Source organism: Hesperophylax consimilis, chromosome 13 (genome assembly GCF_061612785.1).
Source record: "Hesperophylax consimilis isolate HC1 chromosome 13, BYU_Hcon_1.0, whole genome shotgun sequence".
Classification (NCBI taxonomy): Eukaryota; Metazoa; Arthropoda; class Insecta; order Trichoptera; family Limnephilidae; genus Hesperophylax; species Hesperophylax consimilis.
In genome coordinates this window covers 35415824-35436068 of record NC_142848.1, presented here as the reverse complement: position 1 = coordinate 35436068, position 20245 = coordinate 35415824, and the positions used below count along the sequence as shown (strand labels likewise).

Sequence of the window (20245 nt, the reverse complement as noted above, 5' to 3'; positions counted from 1 at the left end):
TCATTTTGATGTATCCCATAAGGTTTATACAGCGTTAGCAATTAAAGCCCGAAAAATTTTTTTTTCGACTTCATCATAAAACATCCACTTTCCTCTACTTTATATAAACATATTATTCGTTTATTATATATGTAAACCTTCCGAAAAAAATTCTCTAAATGATAGTGAAAATCTTATCAAAAACCGGTGAGTAGTTTAGAAGAATTAAGCTCACAAACAGACAGACGCGGATGGCCATAGACTTGTACTATTTAGAGAAGAAGATTTATTCCCAGGAAAAAATTGTGTCCTTCTCTATATTTTATATACCTACATGTTAGCTATAATAATTTTAGACTATTAAAAAAAACAGGTTAAACACCGGCAAGCTATCAATATTCTAATTTGCAAAGTGGTGCCTGTGGATACTTATAATTCTAGTTCCTTGAAGGATCTTCATTCCGAGTCGACATATCGCACCGCGTGCTTGTTTGTACTGTTCTTGGGATTTGTATAGTTCGCAATTCAACAATGAAATACGTAAGTCCTACTTTAAACCTCACATTTATATTATATTTTTAAAGCCTAGTGCGAATATTTTATTGGAAGGGTAAACCATATTGTAGCTATTTAACAAAAATATATTTTTGCTGTTTTTTCTAAAAAAAAAAATTCTTACCCGATTATAAAAAAAGTTAAAAATAAAATTCATCACCATGAATAAATTGATGTGAATTCTTGGCATTGAATATTTTAAATTCTAAATTTAAATGTATTTTAATTCACTAGCTGACTTGTACTGCGGGGACTTTTGAGTGTTTTGTTGTTTCGTGTAAAGTTTTTATGTTTTTAATTCTAGTATATCTGACCACTAAGTGAATTTTTATGAAAATAATATTTATTTTATTGTAATAAGTATTTGATTAACTCGATCGTGCCATGTCTTTCACGGGCGTCCTCTACTTCTTTAACCATTCACTTCCAAGTCATACATTATCCTTACAACTATTTCTTCTTCATCAAGTATGCCTCATATTGATACAAATAATTATTTGATTCATATCTTTCTCTAATATCATGAAGTCCACTTTAATGCTAAAAATAACTACAGTATTTTGACTTTAATTCGACTATTTGTCTCATTCCAGTGTTATATCGTTAAATCTTCTTTGGAACGCTTTCTTACTACTGTGTACCGCATTGTTACTATTTAAAAACTACATTGTATAGAATATTATTCGACTCCTCTCTATTATATTTCATTCCAATCTAGAGATAATGCGGGCGTCATTGATTTCTTCTACCATTAAAACCACTCTCTAAACACTCCTGGCACTAATAAGAACAAAAACAAATTTTTACATGTATAGAATGGATAAAAGATAGATAAATATTTCACGTCCGCAAATTAATAATCTTATTATTTTGGACGTTTGAAAGTGTTCCCAAATCTAGTTGCTCGGCTTTGTAACGTGCATAGATTGTACAGGTTTTTTACAGGTGGATAAAATATAATAAACAGTAATTGTTGATTGAGGTACTAGTACATATTGAATTATTTATAATCGGACTTCAGAATGCACGGGTTCAATTCCCTTTGGCGGCATTTATTTTTACTCGGGAGATATTTTCAATTTGTATTGATATTTCATGCGACTAATTATAGCTTATAATTATTTAATAACATTTGCGCCTATTGGTATCGCTTGTAATTATTAATTCATCTGAACAGAATGCTTGTTAGTTTATTACCCTTGTAAATCTTTCCTATAATCAAAACCGTTGGTGACCAATATAACCAAAAAAAATCGTTTAATTGAGGATCATACTCAATTTTATACAATAAAATATATTTCCTGTCTATTTGATACAATAAAGAAAATAGCCTTATCAGATCGTTAGGATGCCTACTATAAAACATAAGAAGGTTTTGTCTGTCCTACAGTATGTACGGTATGAGCTGCTTGAATTCCTAAAGAGATTCCGTTATTGATTATTACATTAATCCATGATTAAAGATATTTTTATCACAATTTCATGCAAAATCTTTGTGTTTTTGGTTTTTAATTTGATAGGCTAAAATATTATGAATGCTAAATTCCTACTGCACGGAGAAAAAATTGTTGGTAATTTATTAAGAATTCCCTTCTAATCATTGGAAAATCAGGTTTAAAACGAGATTACAGGCCTTACGAATGAAATATCGTGAAGTGGCCGACTAATTATTTTAATTTCCTGATAAAATTTTAGTAAATTATGAATATATTATCATGACATCGAAACCCGTACACATGAAAATCCAAGTCTTTCGGCATTACAACCAGAATCTTCCCGATAGTTCAATGGTAAATAACTCACATTTTATTCGCTTTCTTCAGTAATTACTAACCTATTGTTGTATGATTTATATTACGCCATTTTTGTGAAAAATCCCTCCAGGGAGTATTCAATAGGAATAAAGGACTTCTAGAAAGGCTATTTTCGTGATATCTTACAAGACACTTCATATAAAAAGTTTGTCAATTTTACAAGGGCATATTATTACGACATCTTGTTAAATATCAGAGTATCCTAATAAAATGCAATTATTATGATTTTAGACGGATGCCTTATTAGAAAATTAACAGTCATCAAATTTTGTGTTTACATAATGATGTTTTAATTTCTTTGCATCGTCATGACACATTATGAAGGCAAAACGATAAAACATTCTTAAACGATGTTTTTATTAATAACGCCTGTTAAGTGATGCGAGTAGGACTCTTCTTGGCCTTTGCTTTAATCGAGATATTTTTTTAAGACTTTTCGTAAACATACAAGAAAGTATAAGGCCTATGAAAAATGCTTCTAAGTATAAAATCTCCAAAATACGTCACAATCCCCTGTTCGGATATAGTTTTATTGTATAATTGTGGCATATTAAATTCTGAAGGTTATGATAGTAAAACATTTTAATATTTTTGCACGAATTTCACAAAATAAAATAAAATCAGTTAAGCAGGAATTTTTACCTTATGAATGCGTAATTTCAACCGATTCTTAATGTTACAAGTCGAGATGGATCTTATTTTAAATATAAATTATATTATTTTCCTTCTGTGGGTATTTCTATATCGGCAGGCTGTCTAGTCAATATAAATATGTTTGTCTTTCCTAAAGAAGTTTGTATCAAGTTTGTACGAACTTAAATTCCGTCGCAGTACCCACTGTATCTAATAATTTAAATGCATATTTTAAAGTTATTTAATTTCCAACTTTTTACTAGGTATTTATATTTGGAAAGCTAAAAGGTTTATTTGATTTTAAATATCGTCCTTCAAGGGCATTTTCAAATATTATCCTTGTATAAAAAATCAAGAGGATTAATTGCTGTCATTTAAATACGCAACCAACCAACAAACCAAACAACCAAGGCTTAGATAACCACATGATCAATAAAATTGCAATAAAACGAGTTATTAAAATAAGATATTCTAGAAATTAATTTCAAAATCGATTAAAATTTTATTATATTATTTGATATTTCCACGGCCAAAAGAATTATAATGATTAATTTTGGTGTATTATGCCGTGCTGCGTTACCTCCTTCTTTAGCCGACGTTTCGGACAGCATTATAGTGTCCATCTGCCCTAGTGCATACTGTAAAGCTATCCGAGACGTTGGCTCAAGAAGAAAACACAACATGGCATAATACCCAAGAAATAAATCATTATAGTATTATCTCATTCTTTATTTATTTACGCCATAGTGGGCTATTACATTAAATAAATTCAAATGTAATAATACAATTGTGTTTGGTATTTGTTGTAGTGCGCTTCGTTCTTCTAAACTACGCGACGGATTTTACGGCCGGGTACTCGTCAGCTAGATGTGTTACAAGATTTCGTTTCATCACTAATACGGAATCTTTAAACATGTCTACAAAAATATTACAAAGATTATGCTGTCGATTTATATTGTATGAATCATTTGTTTTATGACGTCTTCTTATTAAATTTAAACTTATAATCCTAAATACCAATATTCACGGTCATAAGTCGCGGTCATTAAGATGTAATATAATCAGTTCATCGACACGGCAGCAAATCACTAAGTGACATAACACTCATTACGAAATTAGCCTTCCTCGTAACTTATGTCATGATCCATAATCAAGTATTTGCTCGACAACCGACGTGTGAATTGGCCAACTATGAACTTATCCAACACCCTAATTTATATGCTAATAAACCGTCAACGGTTTTGACGCTGTTAAGGTAAAGATTCACGGTCATACAAAATACATCATTATTTTGAACACGTCGAAAGAACGCCAAGAGAATAATAATGCATTTTTAAAATTATACCATTTTTCTCTTACAAAAAATATTAAAAAATAATCTCTTATTTAAACCAATAGACCCGATAAAAGTGTGATGTGGGCGTGTTTTTGCGCCCGATATATTTAATTCCACTCGGTTTATTACGATAGATAAAAATACAAGAAACTAAAATTTAAAAATACATTTGTTTAAAAGTAAGATTGGAAATTTTTTTTAATATGGTCCTTAAAATTAAAAAAAAAAACACATTACAACATGTCATCTAAGTATTGATTTTCAACATTAAAATATTAATCACATTGGGTTGGGTTGGGTCTAATTTTTCTGTACAAAACTCTTTTATTTTATTTTTTTACTCTTCGATCCCTTAATGAGTTTGATAACTTATGGGAGTGCAACATCATTTGTTGTATGTTTAAAAAAAAAAAAAAATTACAACATGTCAATATCATCTAAGTATTGATTTTCCATAGTGTGAAACTGCCATATGCAGTAGAATAGTGGATTTTGTCATGTGGTTGTTCTTGTTGGTTTGTGTATTTATGGGATTCAAGAGTTCGTATAGTTGAATTATGATTCTCTCTTTTAATTGTTTATTTTGAGAGTGTATAATCATAAATAAAATTAAAATAATTTTGAGCAGAAAATCAAATTCTTTGACTTGACTGAGGCCTAGGAGTCTAAATGTTTTATATGAAATTGTAACATTAGTTCTCTTTCAAATCTGTAGGTAAAGACCACATTCTACGGATTTCCTGCTCAGATTTTAAATGATATAGCAAAACGATTTTTGGATGGTACCTACCATTAAAAATTTGCTGGAAAACTTTGGTTTTATTACTTTTTAATTTTTAATAATATCAAAATAAGAAACCGGTTTGGCAGACTAAACATAGTTACTTAAGCTTCTAGAAATTCACTTTCGAATATAAATAGTCGTATTACCTCAGAACTTCGGACATTTGACAACTGCACTAAAAATTAGAAAAATCATTATAATTATGTATCTCTTGAAAGCACCCAAGAAAATGCTGGGTGACTGTTCTTAGTACTGAGCTGTCGTGGGGTTATCTTTGCATATGTTACACCTTAACCGACGCAACATGTGACCGACGTATTAGACTAGCCGTATTTTCCCAACAGGCAAATTATTAAAAATCGTGTAAAAATATATTGAAACGGTTAAACGATACGAGCTACAAATAAAAACTTAGGCACCACGTGGTGTAACATTTGGAATCAGGCCGCTAACAATAACACTCGCTCTGCAGATGGCGATAAGGTTTAAATTCGCGCTTAACACCAGCCGCCTGTTTTGATTTATGAAAGATAAAAACATGCAATATTTAAAAATGTTTAAATGTTTTACAATTATTCTATAAAGAACTTAATTTTCCACTTTATAATAAAACTATAACCGAAAATGGGTTCGTTAGTCAAAAAGACTTGTAAAAAAATGCTCGATTATTTAAGTCAGAGATGTGTTCACTAGCAGTTTTTTAGAGCAGCTAAAATATTTCTAAAGTATCAAATTTTCAAACCTAAAACACATTTTTAATAGGTAGGTAATCAAAGAAGTGATGGAGGTACCCACACATATTATTTGATGTGTTTATAAGAAACATGTGACGTCTTAAAAATATCAAGTTTAATCAAAAAAGTTTGGGAAAAGGTTCACACCATGCCACTTCTACTAACTTGTCAAAGCTACATTTTTCTTAATGGCATGTCTCTATAAACATCCCACTCCTTTGTATGCCAATTATCATGTCAATACTTATATTTATTCTAAGTGTTTGTGCATTAATTAACTTATTTAGGAGGTGTTTAACTTTGACCAGAAGTTAAAAACATCTCTGTTCACAGAACCCACCAGCAACAGTATCTAAAGGTCAAAAGCCTGAAGTCTGCACATACTTTTTCACACATGATGTTAACCTTGACCTGCGCCCAATAATACGTCATGCCTATTGCCTATTATTGAAATGAGCCGTTGAGCGGTTAAACTAACGGTAATCTTGTAGAAAATGTAAAATAAACATCCTGACTATTTTACAATAAAAATTCTTGATAATGTAGCTTTCTGATGTTTAACTCCTCCTTGAGATAAGAAGGTGCAAAGTTTTGGCCCATCCCATCATTTGGGCATCAGTTGATTTTTTTCGTTTTGAAATTTAAAAGAAAAAACAAAAATTGTTACTTTAATATGTAATTGGTGCATTTAAAAATACTGTATCAGTACTATTTGTACTTTTATCCGTAAAAATTACAGAACGTTAATTGACTGGCCAAGATGAAAACTGAGATTTTTTGTACAGAAAGATAAAATATAAACTCTACATTTCAAATCTATATTGACATAAAGGGGAGTGGTCCGGTTCAGATTTTCATTTTCAACAACTAACATAATAACATTTTTATTTCAAGATTAATGAAGTTCTGCACAGTTAATTTTCAGAACAAAAGTTAATTTATGGCTTGTCTGGATTTGGAAAAATAATTACAAACTAGTTTTACCCCGTCACCCGTTACTGTGGCTCATTCCGTTTGTGTACTATGGAGAAAAAATAGCGCGTGTTGATTTTACTTCCAACAGATGACCCCAACTTGTCACAGGCGACATCTATATAATATAGGTACATAAAAACACACGCGTGTTCGAATGCAACGGTGTGTCAAAATTTCAAAGTACCTAATCATTCAAGAACTTTCGGAGATTTAATATTTTGAACAAACGAATATTTATTTTTTTATTTATGTAGTTATTGATAATTTTCGCGACACAAACGCATACCTCAATTCATTTGAAAATGTTGCACACATAATATGCACAAGGATTTATGTATGACACCTCGTAAGAGGGCCTATGATTCCATATGTAACTCCAAGGGAACTATGTCGCCACCCGGCTGGGAAGTATTGTGAGCCGGGTTAAGGTAGGATCTGTAAGGGCCCCAGCACTTTCCCAACGATGGTATAAGGAAACTAATGGTTTATCTCCTTCATCTTAGACGTCAACATTTTTTTAAATAAAACGAAGCTATATTTAATTATTGTGAACGACTTTAGACCCTCCAGGGTCCCCCCTGCACACAGCGCCAAAAAAAACAATTTGAAATAATTTCTTCTCGTTATAACCGAATCTACAGATAAACAAAAAATAAAAGTTTATAAAAAAACTATTTTTTATTATGGTAGGGGCTGTAGGAAGATTCAAAACAACCCGTGGAAAAAAATTATCAAAGTTCAATTTTTTATCATATTGATGATCTAACCAAATGAAGTATCAGCAATTTTTGATAGGTTAAAAATTAGTTATTTAATATGAATAATTCATCAAAGAATCTTAGAAAAATATATTTTTTTTCATTTAGGCTGGAAAAAAAAATTAAAATCTTCAGGGTTCTTTTTCAAAGAAACGAGATGCAATTTGAAATCAGATTGTTTCAGATCCCGCATCAATTGGGTTTTATCTGATGTCACATAAATTTTATTTACTAAGCACCCATTCTCATCTCACGTCCGCTTCTAAATCAATAATAAAATATTTGAAGCGTGTCAACATGTATGGTAATTTTATTTCATATTATATTATCTTTTTTTGATGGTCGTCTTGGTTGTGTAATATTATTTTGAGAATTTAAATAATATCTTTCAAAAAACAAGTTTGTTTAATTTTGTAATTTTTTAAAGCGATCATTCTTTCGGTAGACCTATTATTTTTTATGTAAAAAATAATGACGAGGCAACATTGTAATATTTTATAATAAAATAATTAGCTAACATGTTTAAATAAGTGGGAATATCTAAGACGTGTAAACCTGAATCTTTAATTGAATCGTTTTAATAAATCGAATTTCAAGGGAAATTAATTTCAGTGAATCCAAATTATGTAGCTTAATATCTCAAATTTGTTTTAAAAGGAAGTTATGTTTTTTAAATGACATAACACTGCACTAATCTTTGTCCTGGTAAATATAATTCATTGATGGTCGGAAAGTTAAAACATTACATTTTTTTAATGTTCTCCAAACTTCATACTTATTTTTATTTCTTCAATAATAGCAAAATTTTGCTTAGACTCAATTACCAGAATGTTTCAAAACCAATGGTTTCTTTATCAGGATACACAATATACAAAAAAATAATACCTAAATAAGAATAAATAAATAAGTTTATCATTTAAATACCTATATACAAAAATTTTCCGTTAATAAGTTCTTGTTTGTAAAATAAATGTTGAAGATTTATAAAAAAAATTATTGAATTAAAAATTAAACTTTTGCATGAAAAAAACAACAGGATTCTGTCATTTATTAGTAAACAAAGACACGTTGTAAATAAAAAAAATACCAATAATATGCTTCAATTTTTTATCGCACACACATAACATCCCTGACAAATTTGTAAAACGAACTTATAGACAATTACTTACTTATTTCCTGGCATGGGTATGCAGAGAGGATAAATTACACAGAGTCATTAACAACTTAATTTACAGCCCTGACATCGTCGCCACTACTAAATTCGGTCTGCTGACTAGGAACACAAAACAAACTGTAACATTAGTCTGCAATACATACAAAACCAACTATGAGACCCACTCACTAACAAATGAGATGTATGATCTGGGCAACAAGTTTGGGGGTACTATTGATATATTTACTGACTCCATTTATAGAACCAAGCGTAATCTATACCAGCACTTTGTTGATTCCTAAAATTATAGTAGCGTTGGTAATGTAGTTTTAGTGATTTGTCTTATATTTAGTATTGTTCTAGTTTCTATATTATTTTATGTTACTGTTACGTGTCTTACAAATATTGTTTCATATCCAGTTTATCAGTTTAACGTTTTTAATGCATTTAAAGCTTTGTGTATAATTTTCGATATCTCATTAGGTTTATTCTGTTCTTAAAATCTATGTAAAAGCTCGGCGGGGCATATAATCAAATAAAACCAAATAAAATATAATAACCACACAACTCTGTCATGGCACCTACAATTTCTTCGCTCGCATTCATAAAATTTTCTCTCTTGTAAAACATGCCCCAAGCATGCCAAGTAGTTGGTTCACTTGATTATGCAAACTTATCAGCGACGTCCTCTACCATGTTTGCATCATATATTTTAACTACACCCTTTACTTTCTCCACCATCTCTACATGTTAAAGTTTTCCTTTCTAATTTTGTATTTTTCTTCTTTGCAGTCCTTCTTTTTCTTGGCCGCCATGGTGGCAGTCCTCAACATGGAGGTTGCAGAATCGAAGCCTTTCTTTTTCCCATTCAACTACCGCGTAAACTTCTCCATCCCCCGAGTATGGCCCGTCTACCGCTTCCCCGTTATCCACTACACTCCTGGCACCATCCGCGTACAAAAAGTGGTGGCCCCAATCTCGTACCCTGTGGTATACAATATCCCAGCCGAGCCAGAACCAACCTACTCCTACAAGCCAGTCTACAAGAATGTTCTGAGCCACTACGAAGCTGAGAAGGTGCCAGCCACCCCTGTTGTCCATACCTCAAGCCATCACGACTCTCATGAGGATCATTCTGGTACATCAGACCACACTGGCCACACGGACAAAACTGATTACTCACAAAATACTGTTGTCGCGAGCGTAGAGAAAACTGGTTATGTGTATTGATTATGTTACTCTAAAAAGATTGTGCTATGTGAACTATGTTTTATATGGTTTGTTTCTATTTACAAATGAGATGTTAATTCTATGTAATAAATCAAGACGAAAATAAGTACAATACATTTTTTTTCAACATCACATCTGCTTGAACCCATGCGATATCTTATGTTATTAATTTGTATGACTTCTGGATGATTTTAATGAAAAAATAAGCATTTTTCTAATTTTGAAACATTATTTCGTGGTGCAAATTAGAAAATGACATACGATAAAATCATTTCGTGAAGATGATAAATTAATGTGTACACACACTGTTAAAAATCTCGTTGAATTATTGGTAATCCGATTAAAAACGGGATTTCCAGGCCCTTAACGAATGAATTAATATGTCTCATGAAAATCTTTCCGTGAAATGCATGTTGAATCGTAACTATCTTCCTATTCTCAACATAAATGTATGCTGCAACAAAGTCAGATACAAAAAATTACACGCTTCAACCTTCCTTATAACAAGTTCACGTTCTTTGTAACAGAAGCGATTACAATAAAATTAATTATTCAGTACTACAAACTGCGACGAAAATTCTTCAGCATTCCTGCCGTTAAATTTTGAATGGAAATGATGTTGAAAAAAGCTCGAAAACTGTAAATCAAAAGCAAATACGCTACGTGCGAATCTTGATTGCTTTCGTCAAATTTATTCCAAGTCCTTAGCACCTTAATAAAAGATGAACTCGTTGCCCGAAGAAAGCGTTCAATTCTTCACTGAATATTTTCACGTAAGCCTGACAACCTTTTAACCTTGCAAATTTCTTAATACCAACCTAAGAAATCAATACACAAATTAAAGTATTTTATTTATTTATTCTCATCGTAAGCCGCTATCTCACCGGGGAATTCTTGTGTCGAGATGTGCAACTGTACCATTATCAAATACATATTGTTATGATGCAGGGCTAGACTCCTTTTGTTTTAATATTTTATTCATTAATTTATTCTGCATCATCACATTTATCCTCGCCGATTCTCTAACCTAGTTAGGAACTGGGCGATTGTCGCTGGTATTGGTTTTGGTAAAATTTCGAATCATAATTTAAAATTAAAAATCTGTACCGGGCGGAAACAGAAAAAAACAAAACACTTCCTTGCCTGCGGAGAAACCAGGGAGTGGGCCTGATCTCTCGGCAGACGACAGTCACAGTTTTCCGGAGTGAAATTGTTTGAGAATGGTTTCCCTTTAATCGGAGTGGCGAAGTCTAATTTTATACGCGGAGATTGCATAATAAAATCGTATAAATGGTGTAAAATACGAAGTTCCATAGTGGAATTAGTTCGGTGGCTCGTTCGAATATTGTAACCACGCGGCATCATGAATCGCAAACGGAGTCAGAAGTGTTATCTGGTGTGATCTGCTTGAATCCGACCCATCCTTTATGGGATGAAGAAGCCAGTGGCTTAAAATATTGTGCCCGGTTCCCGGATACCTAAGGATAGTATTCTTTCTCGCAGTTTGGCACTACGTCGACCGCATTTTCACCAGGGCCGTATTGAGGCCTATTTTTCCTTACATAAAGGGAATCCTCGCCAGGATACACGGATGCGACCGCGGGCACCAGATACCTCTTCCTCAGTCGCCAGATTACACATTTTCCTGCCACGGACAGTCGCCAGGAGGCGGAACTAAATCTTCCTCTTGCTTCGGCTGGAGTCCCTAGGAGCTCAGCCTGAGGAGGTGCTGCTCCAGCTCGAGTTAGTAGGATGTTACTTAATTAGCTAGATAGATAAAGCGAGGTCGGAACCTTGGGGGTAAGCTTATATCTAACTTTTATTATATTGTTTTCGTTAAAACTCACACGGTAGAGTGTATAGACTTATATTGTATTCGAAATAATATACATTAATGTTACTCTAAATCTTCTTTCCTTGACTCTAATGTACACATTGTAACCTGACACATTTCTGGTTTCGAACCCAACCCCCTGAGAACCCTGGGATCACAAACATTCTTGTGGGTATCTAACCCTCAAGAATTGGCGCTTCCAGTACTGGATAAAGTTTGTGATTCCACATTCATTATTATAACCTAAAATGTCTGGTGAGTATTGTAGGCTGCACGTAGCAAGTAACCATAGCAACTACTCAACGTAGCAATATTTAAAGGCGATTGTCGGTTTGTGGCAGGTAAGCGAACAGGCTAGCAGTCTGGCGAGACGTGGATTTGGTTTGTATACAAAAGTACAGTTTTATAACGAGGTTGATTAAATTTTTCACACTTGACATTCAAAACAAGAATTGTCACTGTCAACATCTAAAACTCGGTGTAAAATAGGAAAACATTTTATTAGCTTACTACCAATGATAACTGTTATACGCGGGAATTTTTGAAAAAAAATCATAAACGTTTTACAAAAGGTAAAGAAAAATGGCTAATTATGACGTGCGATCACTCACGACGTTTTGCAACTTGGCATAATATGCCGAAAATCAATCGAGTGGGTAAAGGTTATTCACTATATAATAAATACATCCCTGATGAAACTACGATTGTAACGAAACCCATTCGGCATTAAGTACAAAAATAATAGTGGTGTTTATTAACTATTTTTTTTTAATTAAAAAAAAACATTTATTATTAGAAAATCCTACTTTAAAAGAGATTATCAACCCAAAAAACAATAACAAAAACAGCGAGAGTTCTTTTATCAAATGTAAATATTTTGTCTCTCTAAATTGGCCCGGGTTAAAAAGGGCAGGAATAAATTTTTCAATACAAAACCATCCGTTACACCCCAGGAATAAAATTGTATTTTCCTGTTATGGATACAGGAATTGTTTTAGATATCTTTATATCAATTTAAGGAGGCAAGCCAATATAGTATCTTAGTAGGACGGTATAAAAAGCAAAGTGATTTGCGGGGAAGAAGCAAAATAAAACGTTTTTATGTTCGCTCCTTGCCATATTTCTGTCGCCATGTGGTCGCTATTAATCAAAATCGATGCTTTATATTCGGCAATATCCAGAATTGTATATTTGAAACATGGAATAATATAAATATGTAGGGTTGCCAGTTACTGGTAAAAAATCTAGCCGTACCGTATTAAGTTGAGCACGCCAGGTCAAAATTTTAGCACTCTGTGTTCCAGTTCTAATTACAGAAGAAACATTGATAAATACGCAGATGCAGTTTTCTGTTCCTTGCAACTGTTTCAAATGCTTTATTTCAGTTTCAAAGAACTTGTTCTTTATCCATATTTATAATATATACATTCGTATACGACTGTGTTAGGAATTTTTATGTCATTGACCAATAACGACATTCAAAACTTAACATCAAAGTAAAAAAATATAATATAAAGATTTCTGACAAAGTATTTCTTAGAAAACCCCTCATAGATTATAAGGTCTTAAACATACAACAACTCCACCTAACATTTTCGCTAATACATTTCCTGTTCAAATATAAAGCAAAACTCTCTTACAACACAACTACACCACCAGAACAATAACCAACGGTCACTACAAAGTACCTTCACTACATACCACGTCAGCTCGAAGACAATTTTTCTTCTTAGCTCCTAAAATCTTTAACCTTATCCCTGAAAACCTAAAAACCGTGAGTCAACCCCATTCCTTTAAAAAAACAAATTACGAAATGGATCCTTACACACGGAATACATTTACAACTACAATACCCATTCTTTCTACACTCTATCAATTTAATCACCTTTCAGACAAAACCTAATATATCCTTATTCTCTGACTTAGCGGTATAGTACGTACATAATTAATTAGCGTGATCTATATACTATTAATTTCTCAAATTTTTCATCTTCTCATAATTCTCTAACTTCTCCATCATCTTCTTGCAACCCAAACTAGCTATAAATCATTTTTATATTACAGTAGTGTATAGATTCTATGTCCGCAAACTGTAAAATTCACCCGCCATAACACAGGGAGGGTGAAATAACACAAAAAACCACATGTACTCTCTGTGTTTCAATAAAATCAATAAAACATTTCCCTGGTTTACATTTTAGCTTCGAAAGGGTTTAAAAAACAAATAAGAGAAAGTGACGTTATTTTATTCAAACTGCTAAAAAATGTGGTGAAAAACATCAATTTAAAAAATATTTCTGTTATTTAATGTTGTTTAAAGAATATAATAAATCTAGTGACTAACATATACTACACATCTCTGCATAATCTACGTGATATATGTAGCTTCTTCCTTTGAATATGTTTTCAAGATAAGTAGTATTGCTCTTACGAAAACAAAATTTGGATAGGAGATATTCGGTGAAAAAATATTATTTTTAGTAAAACGGATGCCTTAGCTTTCTGTACATTTTTTTATTAGTTGTTGTAACCCTAAGAATGATGATAGTTCCATATTTCAACTTGTGTTGGACGTGAAACCAAAAGCACATTATTTATCAAGATACACGAAAGTCCAAAACTTAAAAAAAAAACATTTCAAATTTAGTCCACTAATATGATTCCTGATGAATACGGATATTTAATTTTTTTTACGTATTATGAAAAACAAATATTGGCTCTTTTAGAAGTAATCCACAGAAATTACCTTGTTAAAAACCTTTGAATTGGTATCACAATTTTAAAATTAAACCGTGTAAGCTAAATTTCATTTTGAGCGAAGCTTGCGCATTTATTAATTCCAATTAACTTCGTGGCAAAACTTAAATGACTTACCTATGTTAGCGCGGAGCATTGAACAGAAAAAGGTTAATGTTTTTTCCGAAGGCGGAATGAATTTGAAATGTTGAAAGTTTGAATTTAAATCAGTTGTTTTATTCATACTCATTGAACGCTTTAACCCCGGGATCAATGGTGAAATCCATTTACTCCATGGGCTCTCTGGTGTCCAGTTTTGACAGAAAATTACCGAATAGAAAATCAATGGGTAGGTATTTTAAAGAAATTTGGAGTCACCAATTTTCGTAAAATATTTCGACTTCTTGGCCACAAGAAGATCATTAAAAATAATTTCCCCCATATACGGAAACTAATGGCGCAAGCGGGAAACTGGGAATCTACATCACACATGAAGAAAACTCGCTGATAAAAAAATATTGCTAATTTATTAAGATTCTCTTCAGATTATTCGTTATGTAGTTAAAATGGTATTGCAGGTCCTTAACGAATGAATTGATAGTGTAAGAATATATATATTTTTTAATATTTATTGGTATACTGAAGGTAATCTTGGTCGTTTAGTGTATTACCATAGTTGTGAATTGAGTATATTATTAAGATCAAAGATGTGTGTATTAAAATGAATGGAGTCACCGAAGTTTAATAGTAGTGGTTTATTAAGTATGCACAATGTTAATATAACAGACTATAAATACGATAGTGTAAATTAAATTGATGAAAAGATGAAAATGAAACGAACCGAATGTAATGATGTGAACTTGAGAAACAGGAGTGAAAGAATGAATAATGGTAATGTTTTTTTTTTCGTTCGTCGATATTCCAAAATTTGAATTTCTTTTTGAGTAGTCAGTAGATAGTTAGCAGGTTATATTTATAACCAGTAGCTACCTACCTGCAATAGGTTCGTTTTTTTTTTTTTTTTAACATTATTTCTGGCTTTCACCCTTCAAGGGTGTTCTTGGCCATCATTTAAAATTATTGAGAAATGAAAGGTGAATTTAAATATTAATTTTATTTAAATGGGCAAATTTCAAAATTATAATGAAAATTGGAGTCGAGTTCAGACTTAGAAGAGATGAGATGTTGAATGGAGGGGAGGCAATTTTAGATAAGGCTTGATAGAAGAGAGGATATTTGTTTAGAGAGGGACAACCAAAAAATATGTGATCTAAAGTTCCCACTTCTAGACCACAGAATGTACAATCTGGGGAGTCAACAACGTGAATTTTAAAAAGATGGGAAGGAACGGAACAATGTCCGATCCTCATTCGAATGAGTGAAGAAATTTCTTTTTTGGAAAAATGAGGGAATTGCTGAAACCACGGTTTTGATGGAATAGTTCTTTGTATTGAGGCATAGCAGGCTCCCTTGGATTGACTAGCAATGTGCCAATACTCTGCCCAAACATTGCGGGATCTATCTTTGATGATGGAAAAAATGTCAGATAGGGGAATGTGGTTTACGAGGGTAACAACAGGGTTGGACGCTCCTTGTTTTGCCAAGGCATCCGCAATATCATTACCCATGATACCAACATGTCCAGGAATCCAAATCAGAGTTACAGTTTTACCAGAGCTTTGAATGGAGGCTATCATCTCTCGAATAAGGCATACAAAATGATCATCAGGATGAAGAAGAGGACTGGATTTAAGTTTTTGGAGGGAACTGAGAGAGTCAGAGAGAACGAGGGAATGTTCGAAATTATTTTTGATTATATATTTCAGAGATTCTATTATTGCAATGCACTCGGCTGAAAATATTGAAAATTGATTTGAAATTGAATGAAATATTCTGTCATTAGAATTATTGTGGTAAACGTTAATACCTATACAACAGTTAGGAGAGTCGGGAGATTTGGATCCATCAGTAAATAAAAGAGAAAAGTTGGGCCATTTAGATGAAATAATGTCATTGAAAATATTATTGACAGTTCGGGCCGGGAGATTGGAATGACTTTTAAGGATTCCGATCCCTTCAAATATTGTTGGGGATAGGGTGACGTGACTATATTTTAATTTGTATAAGGGAAGTAGATCATTTTGGATGATGTGGAGCTCTGAGAGAGACTTAAAATTTTTACAGATGTCAGGAAGAGGTTTAGTTGAAGCTCTGATTGTAGATGAATGGTTTGAGTCAATGAACAACGAGACGCTGGGGATAACCTGATGACATTTAGAATTTAAACATTTAAGAACAAATTTGTCAGCAAATAGTTGACGCCTTAAATAAAGAGGAGGATCAGAACATTCTACTTGAAGGGAATTGATGGGTGACGATTGCATCGCTCCAGTTATAATTCGCAAAGATTTAGATTGAATTTTGTCTAATTTATCAAGTACATTTTTTGAGGCAGTACTAAAAAGTGGGCAGGCATAATCGAGATGGCTTCGAATAAGTGCGTTGAAAAGCAACTTAATGCAAGTAGGGTGAGCTCCCCACCAAACGCCAGATAAGGATCTGATGATATTTAAATTTTTTTCGCATTTAGTAACTAAATTATTAATATGGGAAGACCATTTAAGTTTCCTATCAAATGTTACTCCCAAAAATTTTACTTCAGAAGCGTTGGGGATTGGAGAATTTTTAAATAAAATTTGAACGGGGGGGTTTTTATGGCGGTTTGAGAAGGTGACACACTGAGTCTTTTGGATTGAAAGTTCAAAACCATTTAAGGTGAGCCATGTGCAAAGGGCATTCATGGCTTCGTTAAGATATTTGACGGCGAGAGGGATGATTTTGGATGATAAGAAGAAAGCTATGTCATCTGCGAACTCAATAACTTTTACTTGTGGGGGAATAGTGACATGCATATCATATGTGTATATATTATACAGTAAGGGGGACAATACATCGCCTTGTGGTAAACTCTTCCAAACAGACCTACTTTGAGGAGAAATATCTGGAAGTTCAATGAAAATTTTTCTATCTAGAAATAGATTAATAATAGATTGGACAAAAATGGGGGGAAGGCCAAGGCCTAGAAGTTTTTTTTTCAGGATTGGGATGGAAACATTGTCAAAGGCGCCTTCTATATCTATAAAGACGGCCAGACAAACTTCCTGTTTAGAAATTGATAAATTAATATCAGTGCTGATGATGGCAAGGTTATCTTGAGTGGATTTTTTTTTCCTAAATCCAAATTGAGATGGAGAGAGAAGCTGTTTACTCTCGACAAAAAATTCTAATCGGTTTTTAATTAATTTTTCATAAAGTTTACTGAGGGTGGATGAAAGATCGATCGGCCTGTAGTTGGATCCAGAATTTGGTGATTTGTTTGTTTTTAAAATAGGGATGATTATTTGACAACTCCAGTCATCAGGCATTATACCAGTCTGGAAGATTTTGTTTAAGATGCTTAAGAAGTGGTTTAGAACATTATCATTACTATTTTTGATTATGCTGTAAGGTATACCATCTCTGCCTGGAGATGAGTCCTTGACTATTGATAAACATTTTTTTAGCTCAATTAAGGTGAATGGAGAGTCTAGCCAATGATTAGACATAGGAGTATTATAGATAGGCGTTATTTCATCTAGGTTAGGTACAGAAGGGGGGGCAATTTTGTCCAAGAATTCATCTATCCATTTAGAATGAGACGCTCGAGGAGATGGTGAACTGAAGGAGGATCGAAATCTTCGGATCATAGACCAAACTTCCGAAATTGGAGTGTTCGGAGACACTGAACTGCAGAAGTTGTACCACCCAGATCTTTTTTTTGACCTCAATACCCTTTTGGCATTGGTTTCAGCGTTTTTGTATATAAGATAGTTCTCCATAGTCATATTGTAACGATAGGAAAGAGATTTAGCTTTCCGAATTCTTACTACTTTGGAACATTCCTCATCCCACCAGGGAGTTGGAGGGAGTTTTTTTAAAAGAGATTTAGTTTTAGGGGGAGGATTTGAATCATTTATTGCAGTTATGAGCATTGATTTGAAGTTATTATAGTCATCTTTGACGGAAAATATATTGGTGTCGGGTAAATTTAGTAGGAACTTGTCCATATGAGAGTTAAATTCATCCCATTTGGTGTGTTTCGTTTTAACCTTTGTCGAAATATGAGACTTGTCCGATTGGAAAGAAGTTTGATAAGTAATGGTGATCGGGAAATGATCACTGGAGCAAGGGTCGGGGGACACCACCCAAGAGGAGAGAGAACCCAGACTAGTAGAACATATCGAGAGATCCACTGCACTGGGGTTTGTGCTGGGGCGAGAGATCCTAGTAGGAGATCCGTCATTCAAAAGGAAAAGGTTGGATTGATCTAGGAAATCCATCACGCTTCGACCATCTCGGTCGGAGAAAGCAGAACCCCAGACGGGGGAATGGGCATTAAAATCGCCTAATATAAAGAAAGGAGGGCTTAGTTGACTTACAATTTGCAACCAAATTTGTTTATTGAAGTGGGCTGTTGGGGGAAGATAGACTGAAATAAAGGATGTGTCCTTTATTTTAGCTGCAACCATTTGGAAGTCAGCATTGGGGGGTTTGATATTATTTATTGGGGAAAATGATATGGATTTCTTAATAAAAAGGGCAGCACCGCCGCCCGAACCTTCCGGGCGGTCGTCGCGGAGACAGGAATACCCTCCCACATTAAAGTGGGTGGATGGAGTAAACCAAGTCTCCGAGATAGCAGCCAAAGAAATAAAGTTGGAATTTAATAGGTAAAGGAGATCAGATTTGTTAGAAATAGCACTTCGGATATTCCACTGAAGTATTTTGAAATCTTGAAGAGTCATTTTGAATAAATGATTTTAATGTGGAAATAATAGTAGCAGCGTTGGACGGTAGATTAGTTTGAGAAGAAATAAGGTCAATTAGAAGCATAATGAGAGTTTGGATAAATGAAGAATTGTCTTGGGAGAGTTTTTCAGAAAGTTTTAGAGAGTTCATTGAGGACGGATTATAATTATTTGCACACTCATTTGTGGCATTTGAAAGAGGTGAACCATTGGGATTTAAGAGCAGTGAGTTGTGTTGTTGCTGATCGTATCCAGGAGCCGGTTTAGAGATATCGTTTTTGTATGTGAATTTAGTTGAACGAGAACAAGTTGTTGTAGAAGAGGGAAGAGGGTTGGATGAGGAGTTGCTGGATAAAGCCTCAGCAAATGATTTTTTGACAGGCGGGAATAGTTTAGAAGCCTGCAGAAAAGACAAGTTCTGAGAGGCCATAGAAATTTTTATATTTTTTTGGCGAGATTGTTCTGGGCAAGAAGTGTTGATAGCTGTATGTGAGCCTGAGCAGTTAAAACATTTGGGTGAGGAGGAAGAAGGACATTGGTCAGCTGCGTGGTTTTCTCCACATTTAAAACATCTGGGTTGAGATCTGCATGCAGCTTTGGTATGACCAAAACGGCAGCAATTGAAACATTGAGTGGTGGGATAAGTATACATTTCAACTGGTAATGAGTTGAAGAATAAATATATATGGGAGGGAAGAGATTGACCTTCAAAGGTGATAACTACAGATTGGGAGGGCTTCCAGGAAATTATACTCTCAGAGGAGTCCTTGTAATTTAGCCTCCTGGCTTTTATGGGATTGCCTATGTGTTGGGGGGTTGAAAGTGAAGACAGAATTTCTTCGATGGACAGATCGGTCGAGATACCTCTGACCAGGCC

At 33.5% G+C, this 20245-nt stretch overlaps 1 protein-coding gene across 1 annotated transcript; it reads left to right on the top strand.

The window, feature by feature from the left end:
- Positions 1 to 393: 393 nt before the first annotated feature.
- LOC149418912 (uncharacterized) lies at positions 394 to 10057 on the top strand. Its single transcript, XM_089638710.1, has 2 exons — positions 394 to 519; positions 9514 to 10057. The coding sequence occupies exons 1-2, from the start codon at positions 511 to 513 to the stop codon at positions 9949 to 9951; spliced, it is 447 nt and encodes a 148-aa protein (XP_089494836.1). The 5' UTR covers positions 394 to 510; the 3' UTR covers positions 9952 to 10057.
- Positions 10058 to 20245: the final 10188 nt, after the last annotated feature.